Source organism: Oryctolagus cuniculus, chromosome 3, assembly GCF_051225735.1.
Source record: "Oryctolagus cuniculus isolate XC-2025 breed Fujian yellow rabbit chromosome 3, ASM5122573v1, whole genome shotgun sequence".
NCBI lineage: Eukaryota > Metazoa > Chordata > Mammalia > Lagomorpha > Leporidae > Oryctolagus > Oryctolagus cuniculus.
The window spans coordinates 80,269,425-80,293,435 of record NC_142869.1 but is presented as its reverse complement, the minus strand read 5'-3'; the positions used below and the strand labels follow the sequence as shown (position 1 = coordinate 80,293,435).

The window sequence follows — 24,011 nt, the reverse complement described above, 5'->3', positions numbered from 1 at the left end:
CAGTGCTGGCCCCAATCTTTTTTTTTTTTTTTTTGACAGGAGTTAGAGAGACAGAGAGAAAGGTCTTCCTTCTGTTGGTTCACTCCCCAAATGGCCACTATGGCCAGCGTGCTGTAGACGGCACATTGCGCCGATCTGAAGCCAGGAGCCAGGTGCTTCCTCCTGGTCTCCCATGTGGGTGCAGGGCCCAAGCACTTGGGCCATCCTCCACTGCCCTCCTGGGCCACAGCAGAGAGCTGGCCTGGAAGAAGAGCAACCGGGACAGAATCTGGTGCCCCGACCGGGACTAGAACCCGGTGTGCCGGTGCCACAGGCAAAGGATTAGCCAAGTGAGCTGCAACACCGGCCAATTGGCCCCAATCTTACCTTATCTTGATATTTTAATTTTTCTCTTTTGTTGTTTTTTTCTCTGTTGTTTATTTAATTGTCAGTTTGTGTTTGCTTTTTTTCTCTATTGACTTTGTACAGTGTACTTTGCATTTTTTTAAAGACTTATTTTTATTTATTTGAAAGGCAGAGTGACAGAGAGAGAGAGAGACAAAAAGAGAAAGAGATCTTCCATATGCTGGTTGATTTCCCAGATGGTTACTATGTGGGATGCTAGTGTTGCAGGTAGCGGCTTAGTGCCACAACAGTGCCCCCCCTGTACATTGCATTTTGAGATTTTTAAAAGATTTATTTATTTGAAAGAATGACAGAGATAGAGGGAGACACACACAGGGAGAGGTATATTCCATCCACTGGTTCACTCACCAAATGCTCATAATATCCAGGGGTGGGCCAGACTGAAGCCAGGAGCCAGGAATTCCATCCCAGTCTCCTGCATGAGTGGCAGGAACCCAAGTACTTGGGCCATCACCTATTGCCTCCCAGCACATTAACAACTGTGTTGTAATTGTAGAGGAGCTGGGACCCCAGGCACTCCATCCAGTATGACTTCTTCTCTACATTTTAATTTTTATACTGGCTGCTTTAAAGGTGTTCAGAAAATTATTTAATCCAAAGCCAACATTTGTATCTCCATTCCCCTCCCAGGGTTACATATAGAATTTTGTATACTTCGTTTTTCTTCATGCCTATGTAATTACTTAAATAATAATTGTGTATTTGGATCATTGTTATTTATATTATTTAGCTCTGTCTCTATTTTTAACTGTTTTCAGTGGTATTACCAATGTTTTTAGACAATGACTTTCGCATTTTTTTAATCTTCTTTTATTTGGGGTCGATAACACTCATCTAGGTCATTTATTCAAGTTCTTTCAAGGAGGCTCTATGGAAATGCTTTCTGAGCTCTTGTGCATTTAGTTATGAATCTGTGGACCTTCAGACATATTTGAAAATTGACTGCGTATAAAATTTTAAAAATTATTTATTTCTTTATTTGAAAGGCAGAAAAAAGGGAAATCTCCTATCTCCTAATTCACTCCCCAAATGTCTGAAACTGCCAGTCTGGACAGGCTGAAGCCAGGAACCTGGAACTCAATACAGGTCTCCTACATGGGTGGCAAGGACCCAACTACTTAAGCCATCACTTTGCTGCCTCTCAGGGTGCATATTAGCAGGAAGCTGGAATTGGAAGCAGAAGCAGGACTTGAATGCAGGCACTCTTCTATGAGATGCATGCATCCCAAGCATCATCTTAACCACTGTGCCAAAACTCTGGTATTATTTTTTTTAAAGGAGAATGAGCGTATTTATTTTTTTATTTTTATTTTTTTTGCTTTAAGATTTATTTATTTATTTGAAAGGCAGAAGTACAAAGGAGGGAGAGAGAGAGAGCGAGAAAGATCTTTCATCTGCTGTTTCACTCCCCAAATGACTGCAAAAACTGGGTTTGGGTCAGGTGGATACCTGGAGCCCAGAGCTTCTTCCAATTCTCTATGTTAGTACAGGGACCCAAGTACTTGGGCCATATTCTGCTTTCCCAGGCACATTAGCAGGGAGCTGGATGGGAACAGCGGGGACTCAAACTGGTCCCCATATGGGCTGCTAGCCCTGCAGGTGGAGACTTACTTTTCTATGCCACAGCGCCAGCTCCACTCATTGTTTTTTGTCATTTACTATTGCAAAGAAATAAAAGTGAACCTGTATTGCTTTTTTTTTTTTTAATGTAGGTAAAGGTTTTCCTTATGTGTTTTCTTTTTTTAAAGATTTATTTATTTATTTGAAAGAGTTACACAGAGAGAGAAGGAGAGGAAAGAGAGAGAGAGAGAGAGAGAGAGAGAGGTCTTCCATGCACTGGTTCACTCCCCAATCGGCCAGAGCTGCACTGCCCCGAAGCCAGGAGCCAGGAGCTTCTTCTGGGTCTCCCACACGGGTGCAGGGGCCCAAGGACCTGGGCCATCTTCTGCTGCTTTCCCAGAGAGCTAGATCGGAAGTAGAGCAGCCAGGACTCAAGCCGGCACCCATATGGGATTCCAGCACCGCAGGCAACGGCTTTACCTGCTGTGCAACAGCACCGGCTCCTCTTATGTGGTTTTAAACATTTTGCTTTGTCCTGGTGAGTTTTAGATTTAGATCCCTATTAAGATTACCTGGAGTTTTACATGATATAGTACTTTATTCCTTGATTACTGCCTGGTATTTTGTGGTCCAAAAGTTGAACATTTTTTCATCCAAGAAAACTTTCTTGAGCTTTGCTTGTTGATTCTTGGCATTTCTTATATTTAGAAAGAAGTGATTTCAGTGCTTTTTTTACCATTCTAGTTTCATTGTATTTCTAATAATTTTCATCCCTAACTTTTTACTCTACATTCTGGGACATCTACTAAGGTTTGCATTCTCTGTCACTGAATGAAAGTTGTTATAATGCATTTTTACCCTTGTTTCTCCCAGTGCAATTTTAACTCTTATTTTTCATCTTCTATTTCGGAGAAACTTTCTTGTATCCTAGTGACACCAAGTAGTTTTCTAAAATTTTCTTCATGATTCCTACTTTTAGATGACTTTCTTCTTTTTGAATCATCAGAATATTGTTCCCTAGTCGAGTTTGCCAAAGACAATGGATATAGATTGTCCATAGCCACACATAGCTTCCTAATTAGCCATCTTTGATTTGCCATTCTACAGGTTCTTACATACCTATCTGAGCTTAACTTCCTGGGTGTTTAAATGAGTCTTCTTTTACATTTCTGGGTTTTATGCTTTTCTGAGTAGGTTGATCATGTAGGAAAACACTATCCTTGGATATTCACTGCTAGTTGAGCTTCCTAATATCTGTCCCATAGACAATATAGTACTTCAGTTCCCTCCTGTTTGTTCTCTGTCTTCCTCCATTTCATCATTACCAACCCTTCTCTGCATCTCAGGGTTTTATTGTGCAGTTGAATCTCCGACCTGATCAAGAAACAAAATAGGGGGCCAGCACTGTGGTGTACTAGGTCGAGCCTCCGCCTATGGTGCCAGTATCCCATATGGGTGCCAGTTTGAGTCCTGGCTGCAATGGCTGGAGCTGAGCCAATCAGAAGCCAGGAGCCAGGAGCTTCTTCCAGGTCTCCCACATGGGTGCGGGGGCCCAAGGACTTGGGCCATCTTCTGCTGCTTTCCCAGGCCATAGCAGAGCTGTATCAGAAGTGGAGCAGCCGGGTCTCCAACCGGCGCCCATATTGGGATGACCAGCACCCCAGGCCAGGGCGTTAACCCACTGAGCCACAGCACCAGTCCCAACACATATACATACACACACACACACACACATATATATATATATTTTTTTTTTTTTTGACAGGCAGAGTTAGATAGAGAAAGAGACAGAGAGAAAGGTCTTCCTTCCGTTGGTTCACCCTCCAGATGGCCACCATGGCCGGCGCTGTGCCAATCCGAAGCCGGGAACCAGGTGCTTCCTCCTGGTCTCCCATGCAGGTGCAGGGCCCAAGCACTTGGGCCATCTTCCACTGCCTTCCCGGGCCACAGCAGAGAGCTGGACTGGAAGAGGAACAACCAGGACAGAATCTGGTGCCCCAACCGGGACTAGAACCCAGGGTGCTGGTGCCACAGGCGGAGGATTAGCCTAGTGAGCCACGGCACCAGCAAGCACATATATTTTTTAAAGAGTAGTTGAGTGTCCAGCCAGGACTAGAATGAGGCACACTCATATAGGATGCAAACATCTCAAGCAGTGACAACTGCTTTGCCATATACCCACCCTATTAAATTTAAAGAATACTCATTCTAGAGCTTTTTATATTTAATGCTTCCAGTAAATACAATGAGCATTTAAATGAAAACAAAAAATCACAGAACTTAGCAGATAAGTAGATGAGAGGAAGCACGTACTGTTCTATAAGTGTGGAATGTAATGAATAAAGCAGTTGTTTAATTTCAGTAAATAAAAGCATTAAAGTGAGAGGGAACATTGACTTACAAATTGGATAGCTAACATGTTTATATAATTTGTAATAGTGTTATTGTGAGAGAAAAACAACTTTAAGTCAAAGAGGACCTAGCAATTATGAATCACATCTCATTATAATTTCCACGACTCCCCAGTATTTAAAATCAGGAAATTTTTCATTACACATTTGTTTGGGGCAATATCACATTTATTAGATTATAAGATTATAGGAATTTTGATGGTAAGGATCATAGGCTGTATACGTAGTTGCCTTGGGCAATTCAATGTTAAATAGTCAAAAGAGGTTTGTTTCTTTTTATGAAGAAAGACTCATCAGGGATAAACCTACTATCTTTCTTGCTTGAAAGTGATAATTGTTTTAAAGATAATGGTCAGGATTTTAGAAGTATTCTCATATTAGCTATACCTGTCTCAACTAGTTTGTTCGAAACCAGAGGCTTTTGTATTATATTTGTGTGTGGAGAGAGGGGAACAGCTTCATTAGGTGAAGTGCAGAGTATGTTGTTCACAGTTCTTTCACTTGGGGATTAGAAGTCTTCTTCTTGCTTCCGCCCATTATACCTATGAATCTGTAAAGTGACACCCTAGCCTTAATCTACATGCTGTCTTCAGCTGAAAAATCAAGAAGTGCAGAGAATTTGCTTTTTGTGTTGAACCTTCAGTTCATCACATTAGTCCAATAGCATTTTGGATTCACATTGACTTAAGAAGTATAGCAGAGGTAGATTAGCACTGCTCAAAGACTTGATCTTTATGTCCATTGGAAACTTGCCTAAGTACTGAATTTTGTGTTTTCTGTAGTATTGTTTTTTGCAAACACGTTAAAATTGTATTATAACTGAAGAAAAAAAGCTACTTGATATGTTTTTCCAGTATTCTTGTAAAACAAGTTTATATGATATGTAGTTTTAATTCAAACTCTTTAACGGTGTGTTTATGGTAATTTATGTACTGATTTCTAGGGGCCACCTACAGATGCTCCTGCAGTAGACACAGCAGAACAAGTGTATATCTCTTCCCTGGCACTGTTAAAAGTAAGTAATGAATGGAGTTAACTTGCTTTAGAGAGCTTTATTTCTTTCAGTGTATCCTTTACTTTGGACGGAATTTGTGTCACCTTACTCCTCCCAGAATTAAGATGTTATTTTAGATGCATCTGTAAAATAGAATGCTTTATCTCTACTGGAACAAAATTAAGTTTTCTTAAAGGAAAGAGTGGAGTGGCAAAGATTTCAAAGAAATGTACTTTATGTTCACGTAGTTTCCTGTTTACAGATGTTAAAACATGGCCGTGCTGGAGTTCCAATGGAAGTTATGGGTCTCATGCTTGGAGAATTTGTTGATGATTACACCGTCAGAGTGATTGATGTGTTTGCTATGCCACAGTCAGGAACAGTGAGTACTTTTATGGTTGCCTGCTGCAAGTAAATGTGTTTGTTTTCTTTTTTCTTTTCCTATGCGGAATAACTTTTATCATTTTATATTTTCACTTTCCAATAGGAAAAAATGAAATCATAAGGTTAATGATAGAAATTTATGCATTCTATTAATTCATTATCTTTTTTTTTTTTTTTTTTTTTTTTTTTTGACAGGCAGAGTGGACAGTGAGAGAGAGAGAGACAGAGAGAGAAAGGTCTTCCTTTTGCCGTTGGTTCACCCTCCAATGGCCGCCGCGGCCGGTGCGCTGTGGCCGGCGCATCGCGCTGATCCGAAGCCACAGGAGCCAGGTGCTTCTCCTGGTCTCCCATGGGGTGCAGGGCCCAAGCACTTGGGCCATCCTCCACTGCACTCCCTGGCCACAGCATAGAGCTGGCCTGGAAGAGGGGAAACCAGGACAGAATCCGGCACTCCGACCGGGACTAGAACCTGGTGTGCCGGTGCCGCAAGGCGGAGGATTAGCCTAGTGAGCCACGGCGCTGGCTTATAATTAATTATCTTTAAAATACATCAGATTCTTAGAACTCTCCAAACTGAATGATGTTAACAGTAAAGCCATTCACTTTCCCTTCACTTAAACAAGCATAACACGCTGAATATAAGTGTTAGTTACCCTGTCAAAGCAAGGAATTAGTTTGAACATTTGGTTCAAAGACTTCAAAGATTGTCTTACTTAAATTTTTGATTCATGTACATTAACTAGTTCTCATATATTGTTCCCATTTTGAAATATTTTGAAAACTATTTTATATATGCTGATAAATGATTTTTAAGCTTTTCCTAGTAAATAAATTAACTTAAAAAAACAGAAACTATAGTGAACCTTAGTTCTTTTTGCATGGGTATGATGATTTGTTTATGTGAACTATACTCTGTACAGATTTACAAGGTCATCTATTTGTTTAGAATATATTGCTCTTTCTAGAAATTTATTGTTTTGCCTTTTTGTTCAATGCATTACGTGTGTGTAGATAGAAATACATTTAAAGAAAATGGCTAAAAAGCAGTAACCATTCTACCTACCTTCTCCACCACCTACAGAGAAACAACACATAATATTCTCACTCATTTGTATTTTTTCTGAGGGATGACTTTTCTCTGCCACACAGCACTTCTCTTGTTGAGCACTGTAAAATATTTGGCTTAAAGAAATTGTCATCATAAAGATGTTTGCTATATTTGATAAATTCACTTTGATTAGGTGGATACTAGGAAATAATATTTTTAAGTAATTCTCTGTGTATATATAAATATGTGTATATGTAAATAAAATGCTCATATATTTTTATGAGCATTTAAAATACTTGCTCCAAAATACAATATATTTTCAAATCATGCAAAATAGACAATTTATGGTGGTAAACTAATTTGGATCTGCTGATTTTGTCCACCTGGATGTCTATTATGTTTATTTTTACATTTGAACATCGAGATAGAAAAACACTATATATTAACTAGATTTAAAATTAAATCTTGTATCCATCTTTTCATGTCAGCATATATAAAACACTCAGTGAAATTAATTTCTGTTACATGTGATCCTTATGTAGACATCCACTGTAATACATGATTTTTGGGATTTTTTTTAAAGATTTATTTCTTTACTTGAAGAGTTAGAGAGGAAGAGAGAGAGTGAGCCTACATCTACTCGTTTGCTTCCCATCTGGCTGCAAAGGCATTGCTGGACTGGTCTGAAGCCAGGAGCCAGGAGCTTCTTCTGGGTCTCTCACTTGGAAGCAGGGGCCCAAGAACTTGGGCTCTCTTGTGCTGTTTTCCTAGGTGCATTAGCAGGGAGCTGGACTGGAAGTTGAACAACTGGAACTCTAACCAGCACCCTTATGGGATATTGGCGCTGCAGGTGGTGGCTTTCCACACTACACCACAGTGCTGGCCAGATTTTTAGGCTTTAATATTACTTCCATGGAAATGCTTATTTGCCAACATAAATAGAAGATTCAGATACCCATAATTACTCAATGTAGTAAAATTAGGAAGTTTTGCTTCTGGCCCCAGAGTCAGCAAACTTTTTTTTATAAATACATATATCTGTTGTATATCTTATTCTCCTCCCTTTCCTCTTCCTCATTATTCTCCTTTTTAAAATTTAAAAAAACAATTATTTGACAGCAGATTGCATATTTCTTTTCTAGAGGAACTCTCTGTTGGAATCTGATATGCTGTTTGTTTTAGTGGGAAGAAGTGTTCATGGGAAATAGATTAAGTAGATTAGATTTAGATTCCTGATGTCAGAAGAAAGCCTCTAGGAGCTATAATGGCAGCATTCTGTCATCAGAGAGATAATATGAACTCTTTATTTTTCCATGTCCTGAAACATTGGTTGATCTAGCAAAAAATTGTAACTTTTAAGATACTTGATTCTGGACTGTCTCTATTAGAGAATTTTTGTGATTGCTTTTATATTTGAGGCAATAAATTATTGTCTTACATTGGGAGAGTGGGGAAGATTTGAGCTGCATAGTTGTAGAACTTTGGATGAGATTGAAGAATCTGGTCCTTATTAGTTATCAGAGGATGGCTGTAGGAAGCATGCTTGCCTAGAAAATTCCAATAAATAATTATGGTTAGCTCAATTATTTGATATTTCTAATAAATGTACACATCTCAATAGCCATAAACTCTAGCCTAAAGGAATCCTAAAAATCATTAATTAACAGCAGTATTTGACAATTTAGAAGTGTTATTGGTATAATACTTAAAAGCGAATGAATTGAGTGGATATCAAATATGGTTATTAAAACCTATAAAGTGATTTTTGTACACCAAAAATAGGTATTTTGTGGGATAGCCTTTTGCTCATTTACATTATGATACAAAGTTATTTTTTTCAAAGTTATAAAAAATTAGTCATTTTTCTTTCTTTCTTAACCAGGGTGTCAGTGTAGAAGCAGTTGATCCAGTGTTCCAAGCCAAAATGTTGGATATGTTGAAACAGACTGGAAGGTAATTATTTTAAAGTATCATTTAATGAAATAACAGGAGGGTGGGTTTTGACCTAGTGGTTAAGATACTAGTTAGGACGCATCCCATTGTGAAAGTGGCTTGGCTTAATTCCTGGCTCTGGCTTCCAGTTCCTTCTTCCACCAATACAGACCGTGAGAGACAGTGGTCAAGGCTTAAATGGTTGGTTCTTTGCCATCCACATGGGAGGCCTGATTGAGTTCCTGGCTCCTGGCTCCTGGCTCCTGGCTCCAGTTTCAGCCCAACCTCAGTCCTGCTCTGGCCATTGCTGGAGTTTGGAGAGTAAATCAGTGGATGGTAGCTTGCTCTGTCTCTTTGCCTCTCATAAAATAAGAGGGACATTTAAAAAAAAATATTTATTTATTCAGTTTATTTGAAGGCAGAGAGATGTTTTAGAAACATGCCTCAAAGTTATGGATGTTTATGAAATTAATTCCTAGGGGACAAGAGTCATGTTATTGTTATAAAATATCTATCAGTTTCTGTGCTATGCACCCACCTCCTATCTAATGTCTCTTCCCTTTAGAATCACAGAAATTTGCTAATTAGAGAACTACCTCATATTAAAATTCTCAAGTGCCACATAGTAAACTTAGGCTGTAGTTTCCCTCTCTTTAGCATATGAAGTTACTGTCTAGTCACTTATAATTGAAAGAGCTTATTGGTTCCATGTATATGAAAGTTGCCAGTTAGTGAGATTCTGCATATTTAATCATGTTTATAGTCATATGAGTTTTAAAGACTGAGAAAGTAGAATCCAAAAATTCTTAACTTTTTTTCCCTCAGACTGAATCTCTCAATAGTTGTCATTCTCTTGCTCAAATTCTTCTACTGTGGAAAAAACTTCAAAATTAATGTTAGCAAAAGGCTCAGCAGCTGAGCAGAACAGTGCAAATTGGTTTTTGACTGAGTTCCTAGTTCTACTGCTGGTTTAATTGATATTTAATCCTTTCACAACAGTGGATCCTGGTGTCCATTGTTAAAAATGTACTCTATGCCTGGAAAGTCCAACTACCAGAGCTAAGGAGTTAAAGAGTAGATATTTATTTGAATGCTGAAAGGGTAAAAACTGGCTCTGAGAAAGTGTGGTAACAAGGTGAAAAACTGAAAGCCTTATCTACCACTGCTAATGTGCATCTCTTAATGATAGCACTCCTTTGTCACACTTATTCATTTTCGTGTTTTCTGGATAATATGGTATATGATTTCAATGTTTCTAATGGTGCTTTTTCACACCTGTGTGTTTTTCATCTCTTCTTAATTTATACCCTGTTAGTGTGTTGTTTCTTTTTATATCATAAATGTATTTCATGTTCTATTCTGAGTTTCTGAATGCCCTCTTTGTTTCAGGCCTGAGATGGTTGTTGGTTGGTATCACAGTCACCCTGGCTTTGGTTGTTGGCTTTCTGGTGTGGATATCAACACTCAGCAGAGCTTTGAAGCTTTGTCGGAGAGAGCTGTGGCAGTGGTTGTGGATCCCATTCAGAGTGTAAAAGGAAAGGTAGAGTAGATTCTAATCTTTATTGCCATCTACTGCCGCATTTTGTTTACAGATGCATAAAATAAAAATCCCTTTTGTTTTAAGAAGGATTCTTAATTACACAGAAAACTGATGTTTACTTAAACAAGAAAAGGTACAAGTCAATAAATTTGTCTTGGTATTATTAGCAATTTAGGTATTTGGAGATTTGTTTCTATCTTAGTCACACATTATCTAATCATCATGACTATCTTTAAATTTCATAAAATGAGGAGTGTTAAATCATACTAAAAGCCTTCTATATACATCTTATTACTATTTTAATAAACATTACCTTCTTTTGGGCTCAAATAGTGAATTTGGCATCGGCACAACATTAAAAAATCTGTTTAAAGGACTCTGCTCTGCAGACATTATACAGGACGTTTTCTGGAGTTGTATGTTCCAAATATTTTAGACAATGAAAACTTGCCCCGAAGATTTGATATCAGCCATTCACAATTTTGGAATGAGGATATAGATTAATAATTAAATAATTTAAATGATTCTGAAAAAAAGAGATTAACTTGCAAAGCATATTAGGTTATAGTTGTTCTTTGTTGAAATCTCTTTTGTTCTTGTTTAGTTCTTTTTTTTTTTTTTTGTTCTTTCATTCTTTCTTTCTTTTTTTTTCTTTTTCTTTCTTTCTAGCCCCATATGCCATTTTCCTATTTCCTGCCTCATGACAGCAGGGAGCAGCTCTATTATCACCTTCACAGAGCTGTCTGCAAATGTGAGAGGCAATTCGATTTTGCTCAACCACAGGGAGAGTGGATTAGAAAAACTACAGAACATACAGAAATTGGCTAGGTGGTTACTGCTTTAAAATACTGCTGAGGTGTCTTGTTTGAGCATGTACTTCCATTGTAGTATAGAATAATTGTTAAAATAAAATCACAATACATTTATGGAATCCTTTTTATGCAGGTATTACAAATAATTTTAAAAGTACTTAGGAATAAATATTAGCTTGATATCTTTCAGACCTGGAGTTTGATAGTAGTGTAGATTACATTTACATCTGCTCACCAGCTCAAGCAAACTATAAATATGGCTGTTAAAACGTGGAGTTTTTTATCTGTCATGGATTTCAAATGTGAATATTTTCTAACATCAATTGTTATGATGTATAAAAATTGAGGTCTTCTTTAATTCATGATCCTCTTAGATGTGTTTTAACTTTTTTAGAGGCAGCAACTATTCACAAAAACAATAACAGAAACTGATATACTGGACAATTCAGAGTGTATAAATTGTGATGCTTGCTATATGCCTATATTTCAACTTACTTTATTTTTTACTAACTATATTGTTATTTAACTGATAGACATAAAATGAGTTGAAGTTCTTGATATTTATTAATGAATAAAAGTACAGTATAAACACTCTTAAGTTTAATTCTCTAATATTTAAGGCACCTTTTTAGTAATTCACTTAATAATTATTATTTTAGAAACATAAAATTAACTGATAAGGCTCACCACCAAAATAACTTATTTATAAGTAATAATTGGAACTTAATTTAAAATATAATTTTATATGGCAATTTTAGTTTCCAAATCTAGTTTAAGTATTATTTAATACTGGAATTTGCATTATTTCTAACATTGTAATTCACCTTAAAAGAATAAATTTCTTCGAAAGTTATAATTTAGTTTTTAAAAAAAATCTAAAATTTTGAAATCATGTATCACTAGTTTTATGTTACCAAAAATATTTTTCAAAACATTGAGTGTAAATATCATTGATGATCCACATCACTTGTTGTACATAACATAGATTCATACAGTTACATCTCCTTACATAAATACCTGGTTCTTTGTTAGTAATGCAACTTCATGTGTCTGAGTTGGGTTGTAATTTATGATTCTTTCTATGTCAGGACCTTTCAATACTATGAGTGAAATTAAATGTTAGAGTGTTCTAGTTTAATCATTAAATGTAATGGCCAGGGTATTCTAGTTAAATCATTAAATATAAGAATAGAAACTTTTAATGATGGATGGCATAGGACTCTCCCTTGCACATGATTTATCAAATCTGTCAAAATATTTAGTAAGGGTATGATTAGACCAAGAGCTAAAATGACAGTCTGTGTAAGTGAGTTAAGTTGGTTCTCTGTTAATTGTTTTAAAAAAACCTCTTTCCTGTGTATTTTTTACATTTCCATGTTTACAATTTCCAGTGTCATCTCATTTTGGATGATTAGATGGGCATGGACTCTTTCTTTGTAATCTCAGTTCATTCACAAGAAGTTTGATTTTCTTTTATGATGAGTTCACTAAATCTTTTTGAATAATTGAATGCCAGGTATTATGGTAGTAACTGATTTTTCAACTAATTTCAACTGATGTATTCTTTGCAGTAATCCTAGACCTAGATTACTACTACTATTACATCAGCGAAAATCAAAGAACTTTGCCAAAATCAGACCATAAATAAGCAGCACAACAAGAGTATAATTCCAGGTTTATATAATTTTACAGCTCAAGCTTTTTACTGTTTCATATTTTACTGTTTTGAATGAGACAATCAAAGTAACTCAGGAATGAAAAATAAATACCAGAAGTCATTGCAGAGCTTTTTTTTTAAAACTCCTTTCAGCTTAAGTGAAGGGGAAAAGCTATATGTCCTTGAGTTCTCAGAAGTTCTCCGTACTACTTACAGTGGGTACTATGTATTGTTTGATTTTCCCAACTGGCATTTGTTCTGTTAATTTTAAAAAGCAACTTAGGCATATCCCTGTCGTTTTTTGTGAAATCTCTAGAACCAAATATTAAGACTGACATCAATAATAAGATGCATTGTGTGATGAAACATCCATGTTATTCTGTATGTGATGTAGTATTAAATGTTTTTAAATGATATAAATGAAAAATTAGTGATAACTGCGTTCATAATTTAAATGGAAAGAAAGCTCTTAGAAATTACCGTTGGCCTCTGTAATCAGTTAAATTATTTGCAAGATTCTATTTCAGTTTTTAGTTTATTTGTAAAATACATGCATTCAAAGACTTTTAAAACATTAGTTCTCAAGTGGCACAGTGGCAACCTCTTGTTTAATGTTCTATTATCTTGGATGTTCAGCCCACAACTGGACTTGATGCAATTGTAAATTTAGAAGTTAATTCAACTTGTAATATGACCATACTTCTTTTGTAGGGCTAAAAGAATTATTACTTGAGGCAAAATCATAAAACTAACATACAATATGCTAATGATATTTAGCCTATTTCTTTCTTTCTTTCCTTATTTAAAAGTTAGAGTTACACAGAGAGAGGGAGAGACAGAGAGTAACATGTTTATTAAAAGATAATACTGCTTCAGAGAACTCATTTTCCTTGACAGGATTTTCCTTAGTAAATGTTCATAAAATCATAAAATCATTGTTTTTTCCTCTGTTTTGAAAACAATTAAAAATACCTGGCTGTTTATTCCAAATATAGCTTCCCACCGGCTGGGTTTGCTTGAAATATTTTTTATTTAATCTGATCAGAAATACTCAATAGATTTAAAAGTGTGATATTTATCTGTTTATAAATTAGCTCATCATCAGGTCATTCTTAATTATACCTGATGTGCTTGTGTGCTAATGATTCCAAGGTACAAAATAAGCGAAAAGAAGATAATTTACATGCACTTAGTCTCACTAGTGAGCAAGATAACATTCCATCAATTATATACTGATATCATACTAATAACAGTGCAAATATATAATATCGCTTGTTTCTGTAAGTATTAAATAGGTTGCTCAGAGACAGAAATAATTCAACAAATATCTATTGTATCAGCTGTACAAATAGCAGAAGTTTGGGCTGAGTTCTGAGGGGTAGGAAGGCAGGACATCATTCAGAAAAGAGGAGCTTGTACCATGTGGGAAAAATGTGGAAATAGTATCATTCCAGGTGGTTAAACCTGTTCAGTCTTCTTTCAGGAAGACTGGAGTGTAAAATGTGTGGTTTTATGGCTGCTTTTGTTTTTTCTTAATCAGCGTTTTACTAAAAATGGGACTCTGGAAATAAATACAAATACAGGAGGAAGGTCAGGGATTGAATGTTAGAAGAGCTTACCTTTTATTTTCAGATATTCAGAAGGTTATGACTTTTTAAAGGTGTGTGGGGGGAATATTTTACTTTTCCTAGAAACTTTTTATTAGAAAGTTTTAAGATGGTGAAAGTTTTTTTTTTTTTTTCAAAGATTTATTTGTTTATTTGAAAGTCAGAGTTACAGAGAGGGAGAGACAGAAAGAGAGAGGTCTTCCATCTGCTGGTTCACTCCTGAAATGACTGCAAGTCAGGCTGAAGCCAGGAGTTTCATCCAGCTCTCCCATGTGAGTACAGGGGCCCAAACACTTGGGCCATCTTCTGCTGCTTTTCCCAGGCCATTTGCAGGGAGCTGGATCAAAAGTATAGCAGCCTGGACTCAAACCGGCACTCATATTGGATGCTGGCGTCACAGGCGGTAGACTTGCCATACCACAATGCCAGCCCCAGTGGACCTTTTAAACTTCTCAAATAGTAGTTTTGTTTTGGCTTTTCTTATTATTTAAAAAAATATTGTGTAAAGCAGGACATAGACTAATGAAGAGAACGGGATTTGGGATCTGAGATGAGACCACTGTTTTTTGTTTTTTGTTTTTTTTTAATTTTTTTTTTTTTTTTTTTTTTTTGGACAGGCAGAGTGGACAGTGAGAGAGAGAAACAGAGAGAAAGGTCTTCCTTTGCCGTTGGTTCACCCTCCAATGGCCGCCGCGGCCAGCGCGCTGCGGCCGGCACACCACGCTGATCCGATGGCAGGAGCCAGGTACTTATCCTGGTCTCCCATGGGGTGCAGGGCCCAAGCACTTGGGCCATCCTCCACTGCACTCCCTGGCCACAGCATAGAGCTGGCCTGGAAGAGGGGCAACCGGGACAGAATCTGGCGCACCGACCGGGACTAGAACCCAGTGTGCCGATGCCGCAAGGCAGAAGATTAGCCTAGTGAGCCGTGGCGCCGGCCCAAGAGACCACTGTTACAAAGTCTCATTTTTCTCTCTTCCTTAGAACATCACCTTTTAGGAACTGCCTCAAAGTATTTGGAATATCATGAGATGATATATGTAGGGTTAGAGTGTACATGTCATTAGGATGTGTGCTTCATTTGTAATGGAAATTATTAAAACTGAATGTTTTAAAGACTAGAATGCAAATTTTTCTGAAAATTTTGCTAAGAACAGGTCTATAATGTCTAACTTGTTTGGATTTTGAAAGATAATTGTAATGACTTCAAAGAGATGAAGATTTAACCCTTTATTTTGTGTCCTGATTAATTTAGGAATGCTCTTTTGATTCATCTATTTTTTATTGAGCACTTACTATTTTCCAAGATATTTCCTTTGGGCATGATGAAAAGGAAAATGAACAGATTGCATTGAAACTCTGGCCTATGAATTACACTTACCTATTTTGTATCTTACTCACTACTGCTGTCTACTATTGTGTCGTCCACACTATTGGGACTTATTTGAGGGAGAAATCATTTCATACCTTGGAATTTACATAATGCCTAACAAAATGTAGCTTTTCATAAATATTGGTTAAAAAGATCAAGGAATGAATCAAAGTCAGTGTTTAATTATTACCAACTGATTTTTTTTGTTTTTAGCATATGAAAAGAACTGCAGTTAATTTTGTATAGAAAGATATTTTTATATCTTGCCAGTCAGAACCATTTATAAATGACTGAAGCATGAAATTAACAAGGTCGCTTAGCCAGTTTGCTCATGGATATTAGCCTTGATGAATTTTAACCTTGTATAATCAGAGCTAGAGTTCAAGTTTAATTTTGTCTTCTGAAAATAGTGATTGCTGCTATTCAAAAGATTCCCTTTTGATTACTATCCCATAAAGATCAGTTGGGTTGGGTAGTCCCAATCCCAAATTGTAACACACATACTCCTTTTGTTGTCTAGCTTTCCAGCCTGAAAGAGAAAAATTGGAGTAGAACATATAAAAACTTTATTTAAATTCTTGTTATAACTTGTAAATATACCTTTCTAACTCCTGGAACAAATTTAGTTCATGAATTATCTTTTGATTGATTTCTGTTTTTCATTTTTGTTATCAGCTTAAAGTTTTATACTTTGAGGTCTTGTAAGGATACCTAAGAAAAAGTGCTAATCCTTTTCCTGCTAGAAAAATTTAACACTTTACAGCATATGTAGCTATATAATCAGAAATTGTCAGCTAGGAATCTAAAGGCAATTTTTATGTTTAAAATTCTAAAAGAATAAACTTATTTAGAGGTAACAGTTCTTTTAAAGCTTATGGTATTAATAATATAATCTAAGCTAATTTATTTTCCTTTAGTACTTGCTCTTCATTTTGAATATTGTGAATTTCATTTAACTCCACTGTTCAAGTAAAAATACAGTAAAAGGTTTAAAAACGTACCATTATCTATAAGAATATTATTTATGGTGTCTTTTGCTTCTTCAGTGCTTTTCTTTCCCTAGTCAGCTAATTATCCCTGGTTATTCACACAACAGACATTTGTTGATTACTAAGATATACACTGAAAATATAAAGAATAGTAAGTCTGCTCCTGTTCCTTAGCCAGTTTTAGACCAGCAAACAGATACTACAACTTTGATTAAGAGGCTTTTTCAGAGTCCATGTATATTAATTTAGAAAATCATATTTGAAGTTTTAACATTAGCCGAGGGTTAATTGTAAGGATTTTTCTGAACCCGGGACTTAGTTTTGACAGGCTTTATTTGTTATTATAATTTCCTAAAGTGAACAGAATTGATTACAGTAGTAAATTTTCTTCATAGTCATAGTTGATTCCTCAGTGGTTATTCTTAGGCTGCTAGTAAACTTACTCACAGATGTTCACTACCATTTTTCACATTCCAGAAAGCTTTACTGTGTATAAATTTTTATTCCAAATTAAGCACAAATTAGTGCTTTGTGATATTTGTGTTTTTCAATGTCACATGTTTAGTAGAAGTGTTTACTAATTTAAAATTAAACAGTTATCAGAAAATGGGAAGAATATATTTTGTTAAAGTGATTAGTTTTTTAGGATTTATTTTGTTTATTTGAAAGGTAGAGTTATAGAGAAAGAGGGAAAGAAAGATCTTCCATCCATTGGTTCACTCCCTAAATGGCCACAACAGCCCGGTCTGTGCTAGGCTGAGGCCAGGAGCCAGGAGATTCATCTGGCTCTCTCATGTGGATGTAGGGGCCCAAAAGGACTTGGGCCATCTTCCACTGCCTTCCCAGGCACATAAGCAGGGAGCTGGCTTTGAAATGGAGCAGCCAGGACTTGAACATGCACTCATGTGGGTGCTGGCATTGCAGGTGGCAGCTTAATCTGTTATGCCACAATGCCAACCCCTAGTTGTTTGTTTTTTTTTTTTTAATAGATAGTGGATTATCGTTTTTCCCTTTCTTTCTACAAGAAAAATAAACATATAAATACAAATGTCAAAACTTCACATAGAAGACTAAACAGAAATGTTTATTGCAGTTTTTCATTCCAGTTGTTCTGCAGCATGTTTTGTTAGGCCAGAAAATCTTACAGAATGAATATTCAAAGAATGAAACACAAACTTTGTGGTTACGTAACTGGATCTAATACTAGTTTTTTCTTGCTTCTGTGTTAGGATAGCTGTTAAACCAAAAAGCTTGGTGATAAAGAGTACTGTTGGCATGGTATTATTTACTGGTTTGATATCTCATTTAATTTGCTTAATTCCTCTAAACCTCACTTTCCTCATCCATAAATTGAGAATAGTTACCTCTTGGTTGTTGAAAGTATTAGCAAGATAATTTCTATATGGTAATATATTAATAAGCAAAGTAAAAAATACTTTAAAGTAATATACAGCAAAATAATTGGCCTTTCCATATTTTTCCTGCTAATTGCCTTGTCTATTGAGAGATGATAGTTTGTGTGTCTTTTTTTTTTTAAGATTTATTTATTATTTATTTGAAAGGCAGAGTTACAGAGAGGGAAAGGAAGAGAGAGACACAGAGAGAGAGAGGTCTTGTATCCTCTGGTTTACTCCCCAAATAGTTGCAATGGCCGGAGCTGTTTCAATCTGAAGCCAGGAGCCCCTTCCGGGTCTCCCACTTGGGTACAGGGGCCCAAGGACTTGGTTCATCTTCTTCTGCTTCCCCAGGCCATAGCAGAGAGCCGGATTGGAAGTGGAGCAGCCAAGACTCAATTCAGTGCCCATATGGGATGCCAGCGTTGCAGACCAGGGCTCTAACCCACTGTGCCACCACACTGGCCCCAGAGAGGGATGGTAGTTTGAAGGATATAATTTATATTTTTCTTTGAAGGCAGAGTTACAGCACAAAACGTCTAAGTCCCTTATTCTCCTCATCATGTTGCTCTACTGCCATGCTAACGTGTGTGGACCCTAGTACTCAGGCTTTTTATTCCTTTATTTTAATATGGAACTGTCAACAGGCACAACAGTTGTTATTAGTTTGTATACTACTGGGGGATCAGAAGTCACTTGTTGATTTTATATAGGCTGACTGAGTGGCCCCCAGACAGAATTGGCACTCTGAGTTGGTATTAGATAAGTGACCATAGGCAGTGGTTTCTTGCAGTTCATTAGTATTCACTTAGGAGTTCAATTTAGTCACACATGAGTCTAGAAACAACTACAGCTATCATGCAGGAGTATCAAGATTCTAGGCATATTAAATCGTTTATTTTTATGTGTGTGAACTGTATTTTATTTAGTCAATTTTGTTTCATGGAAATTCTGGGAACTCAATTTAAAATCCTTGCCTGTGAACTGCTTATAGATAACCAGAAAAAGTTGCAACCTTTTGTTTCATATTGTTTTTGCTGTGCTTTGTCCTTTATGAGCTGGCTGCCATCCAGCTTTACATGGATTCCCTCTCCCACAGTTTCACTTGGGAAGACCAAGTCCCCTGGGATCAAATCATTTGTGGTTGTCAGAGTGCAGTTCCTGGAGCACTTTTGCTGGCTTTTAGTAGAGTTTTTTTTGAGTTGGCTTAGGCAGAATTTTCTTCTGAGTAGTAAAGACAACATGTTTTCCTCTAAACTTTTTCTCCAGTTCATATACTAGCCAACTTGGATTTTCTGGAAATGTTTTTTGTTGAGGAATGGCAACAAAGATTATGATAGCTTTCTGGCCACCACCAAACTACAGTTTCCTTGGCTACTATGTTGAGCTCCCTTAGCTGAGCCTCGAGGTCTGAGTTCATCCCCATCACCAGGAGTACCTGGAAGATGCCTAACTTGAATTCATCTGCCTTCTTGCCATTGGACTTTCCAATCTTGGCATTCAAGCTGAATGTGATTTCTTGTGGTTGAGCGCCACCTGAAGAAAGAGCTATTAGGTAATATTTTTTAAAAATTTTTATTTATTTATTTGAAAGGCAGACTTACAGAGAGGCAGAGACAGAGAGAGAGATCTTCCATCCGCTGGTTCAGTCCCCAAGTGGCTGCAACAGCTGGAGCTGCGCTGATCCAAAGCCAGGAACCTGGAGCTTCTTTGGGTCTCTCATATTGGTGCAGGGCCCCAAGCACTTGGGCTGTCTTCTGCTGCTTTCTCAGGCCATAGCAGAGAGCTGGATCAGAAGTGGAGCAGCTGGGACTCAAACTGGTGCCCATATGTGAAGCTGGCATTACAGGTGGTAAATTAACCCACTATGCCACGGCACCAGCTCCTACTAGGTAATTTTTAAAAATATATAATATTTAATTTTACTACATACTTTTCCCTTTAATTATGAATTTTCCTAAGGAAATACATGTCTTAAAATACATCTTCCTGATTTACTATTGGTTTTTTTCATATGCCAAATGTCTCTGGATGCCAAATTTGTAATTGTAATTTGGTTTTAGGGCAACTTTTTCCTATCTTTAACACTGTTTAGAAAAGCATTACTCTGCTTTGTTAACTGTACCAGTTTGTATACTTCAAGGATCAGACACCAAAATGAGAGTAGACACGTGAGAGATTTGTTGCAAGAAACACCTGTGATAAAGTGATAAAAGGGAGAACCTTAGGACAGCTGTGCAAATATGACCCCATGAAAGGCGAAAGGAAAGATGGGATTAGGGAGGAGGAGCCTCAGACTGCAATGTAGTTCTGAAAAACCTTCAGCCAGGCTGATGGGAGTCCTTGAGCCAAAGTTACTCTTCTAGGGAAATCCGTTTTTTGGCAGAAATGGCTGGGTTCTACTACCACTCCTGTGTTCATTCCTTGACTGCGAGCAGCCAAAGGGAGGTATGATCAGGTGTGAATACCCAATAGATCCAAAGGTGTAGCATCTGGAGCTTTTAAGTAAGTTATGCTCTATAAAGTGGGTTCTGCAGAAAGGAGATCTGAGCTATGACCATCACAGTTAACAACAAAAAGAACTGTAGTGGCAGACACACATGTATTATTTTATTTAATCTTGCTACCAAATTAAAGTATCATCATGAGCAAATGAAGAGATTGAAAAATTAAATAACTTGTCCTAGGTTGCTTAGCAAGTGATAGACCCAGAATTCTAACTTGGCTAGATTTTGACACCAGAGTGCCTCAGGCACTGACTATATGCATACACTGTTAAAAAAAAAAAAATTCTGCTAAACTTTATTTTCTAGATTAAATTCTTTTTACCATGTTTCATAAATCTAAAAATGTCTAATTACCTTTTGAGTGCTAGTTTCTAAAGATCAATTTGTTTTCATTAAGGCATATATGTTCAGAACTTGTGGCTTTACTCTTTGAATTTTGATGCATGTCTTCACTTGTCAAAAAGTACATTATGCTGGTTACACCCCATCCCCCTTTTCTCCCACTATATTGAAGTTGTACTACAGATCTCTAGCTACAGTAAGCAATTCTCTGAGGATGAAGAAAGAAAATGTACATACACATAGGAATTTCTTTTCCAGAGCTAAAATTGACATTTTATAAATAATTTCCGTGTTGCAAACTTGAGACTAAGAAATCACAGCAGTTCAGTGATATGCATTTGGCATGAGTCAGTTTTAGTTCTTAGTGCTTTTCATTGGAAATGGCATAAAAAGTAAGATTTCTCTGAATTTTTTATGCTGTGGGCTTACAAGAGACATAAGATGTTTTTCTTTTATAGATGTGTGGCAGTGCATGGCAGCAGAAGTAACGAAATGGTCACAAACCCCAGCAGTACTTCCCAGGTCACATGCACTCTTAATTTTTAAAGAATCTAGAAGCAACCTAAGCAGTTGATAACAGGTCATTTCTAGGTGATAAAGCTATTTGATATGGGATTCTGCTTTCCTTTCCCACCTCTCATTTTCATATTCATTTATAGATTTACTTTGTATGGTGGTGGGTTTGTATGTTTTTAAATGTATAACCCACCTAGTAACTAAATTCTCACCTTTTTTTTCTTTCTTTAGTGTTTAACATTGATTTTGATGTCTTAAATTTGTTTCTTTTAAGCTAAGATTATTGCTATTTTATATACATTACAATGAACTGACCTGTTGGGTTATGGAAGATTCAGATTGCTTTGGGTATTTTTAAGCTCAAGTAAATGCATTATAAATTCTAAAGATGTTAGTCTTATTCTATCTTATATACTTCCCATAGTCATTGACTTCAATATAAGTTCAACTGGAAATGCCAGAGGCAACTACTATAAAAAATAGAGGGAGAGGGGAGAAAAATGAATTACAGTAGCTACTACCAAAAACACATTTGTATTAAACTAATTTGGAGAGCTCTACTTTAAACATAGCTCCCTTTTAATGTAAAATTAAGAATTCTGGATTGGTACTTCAGAAATTTAGTTTTGTTTTTCATTGACCTAGCAGTTGATATGAAAATATGAATTTAAAATAAAATAGCATATTGGATGAACTGTACTTATTAAAGAAGCCAAAAAATTAAGTATTAAAGTGAAATTGAAAATGGCATTTTAAGTCCTAACTCATATTTGTCATTAAAATGAAATAACAAGTCATTGACCCTTGAGTGTGTTTGCAATAAAAATTGAACTCAGTATTGTTTTTAAAACTATTTTGCTTTTATAAGCTAAGACAGATGTACAAAAAAGATGCAGTTTTTATTTTGTATTGGCAGCTTCCAAATATTTAGTATCTATTTCCAAGAGTTGCAATTAGTAAAGCAACCATGGTACTGAAATCTGCACATCCCACAAGCTAATTATATTTGCAAGGTCAGAGTGAATACATATTTTCAGAAAAATAAAGGGTTATATAAATATGTGTCTTCTACTTGGCTGTTATATCACAGTTTGTTGATCTGGAGTATAATGTGTACAATTCACAAATTTGTCTGATAACAGAAAGTGGTGTGTGATTGTGTTTATTTTACTAACCAGTATATTCACAGCAATCACTTCCAAATATCTCTCCAGTAAAGATGTGTTAATTACAAAACAGACAAGGTCTTCTATTATATTAAAGCTACTAACAAGAAGACAGCAGGAATCACACATGTAAATAGCATCATCAACCCCTATTTTAGTCCTCTGTTTTGATCTGTGAGTTGCGCATAGACCAAAGGTGCTATTAAAGACTGAGTGTATGAAATAGGCAGCATTATATGAACAAAATTTATTCAACAAGAAAACAGACCTTTAACATGAATTTAACAAGCCTGAGAAATTATAAACTATCATATGCTGCAGATTCATGCAGTGATAATAAACAAAAAAGGAAAGTAAGAGGTTTCCCTAAGCTAGCCAAACTGCTAATGGTTTTGTTATAAGCTGTCTACTGTTGCAGTGACCTCTGAAAAGTCTCAAGGCACTTGTACCACAAAGAATTAAACGGTCAGGCTGGTGAATAGAGATTCAGTGTGGTGTGCAGGTCTTCAGCCTGGAAAGGAATTCTAAATATCTAGCATCGTATACCTGAAAATATTCTTCATATTTTAGCTTAGGGGTTTTTGTTATGGGCTAGGGGGATATTTTTTTGTGCAAAGTTTTTGGTTTAATTATTGTTTGAGTTTTTAAGACAAACTGAACTGGTTTAACACTTATATAGTTAAAAATGAACTATTTTAGAAAAATCATAACTTCAAAAGATGGATTATTCTATTAATATCTCTTAATTAATTACCTTAATTAATTCTTGGGATTTTGTTGTTGTTGTTGTTCAGTATGTTCTTTCTGTTCTTAACCATGGAGGGACCACATTATTGTCATTCTATTGTATCATGCAGTAAATATACAAACATGGAGAAACGCCTTTAGCTTGTACACACCTCCAAGTATTCACCAGGGCTTTTTCTTGAATCTTACTGTGGTATAATTAACACCTTCATCACCCATTGCTCATTAGTGCACTGGACATTAATGAGTCTATTTTGATAGGTTGCTGTAAAGGAGAAACCCACTTATTCTCCTAGCAGAAAAAGCAATTATAAAATTGTACAGAAATTAAAATGTAGACTATATTGCCATATTTGTATTTTTATTGCATACTAAATCTAATTTTGGTCTGCAGGTTGTTGAGCATGTTAGTTTTCTTAAAGCAGTTGCTATAGTGATGGCAGCAAATTCCTTTAATCTTAGTTGTAAAGTGATCATTTTCTATTGGCTATTATATTGCTGCTCAGGAATTGTCAGGCTAAACATATCATTTCATGTAGGCCATTATTTACCAGTTGAACACAATATTAATATTCTTGAATTTTCTCTTAATTTCTTAATAGGGTTAAACATTTAAAAATCTTATATT

General features: G+C 36.2%; 1 protein-coding gene and 1 pseudogene across 2 annotated transcripts in view; one reads left to right on the top strand and one right to left on the bottom strand.

The window, feature by feature from the left end:
* Nucleotides 1-24,011, top strand: part of PSMD14 (proteasome 26S subunit, non-ATPase 14) — a 109,695-nt gene that overhangs the window by 56,076 nt on the left and 29,608 nt on the right. For both annotated transcript variants that reach the window (XM_051849542.3, XM_051849541.3), the window contains 4 exons: nt 5,320-5,391; nt 5,633-5,752; nt 8,685-8,755; nt 10,124-10,274. In XM_051849542.3, coding sequence (XP_051705502.1) covers nt 5,320-5,391; nt 5,633-5,752; nt 8,685-8,755; nt 10,124-10,274 — 414 coding nt within the window. The remainder of the gene's footprint in view (nt 1-5,319; nt 5,392-5,632; nt 5,753-8,684; nt 8,756-10,123; nt 10,275-24,011) is intronic.
* On the bottom strand, nt 19,027-19,660 carry LOC108176903 (small ribosomal subunit protein eS7 pseudogene; annotated as a pseudogene).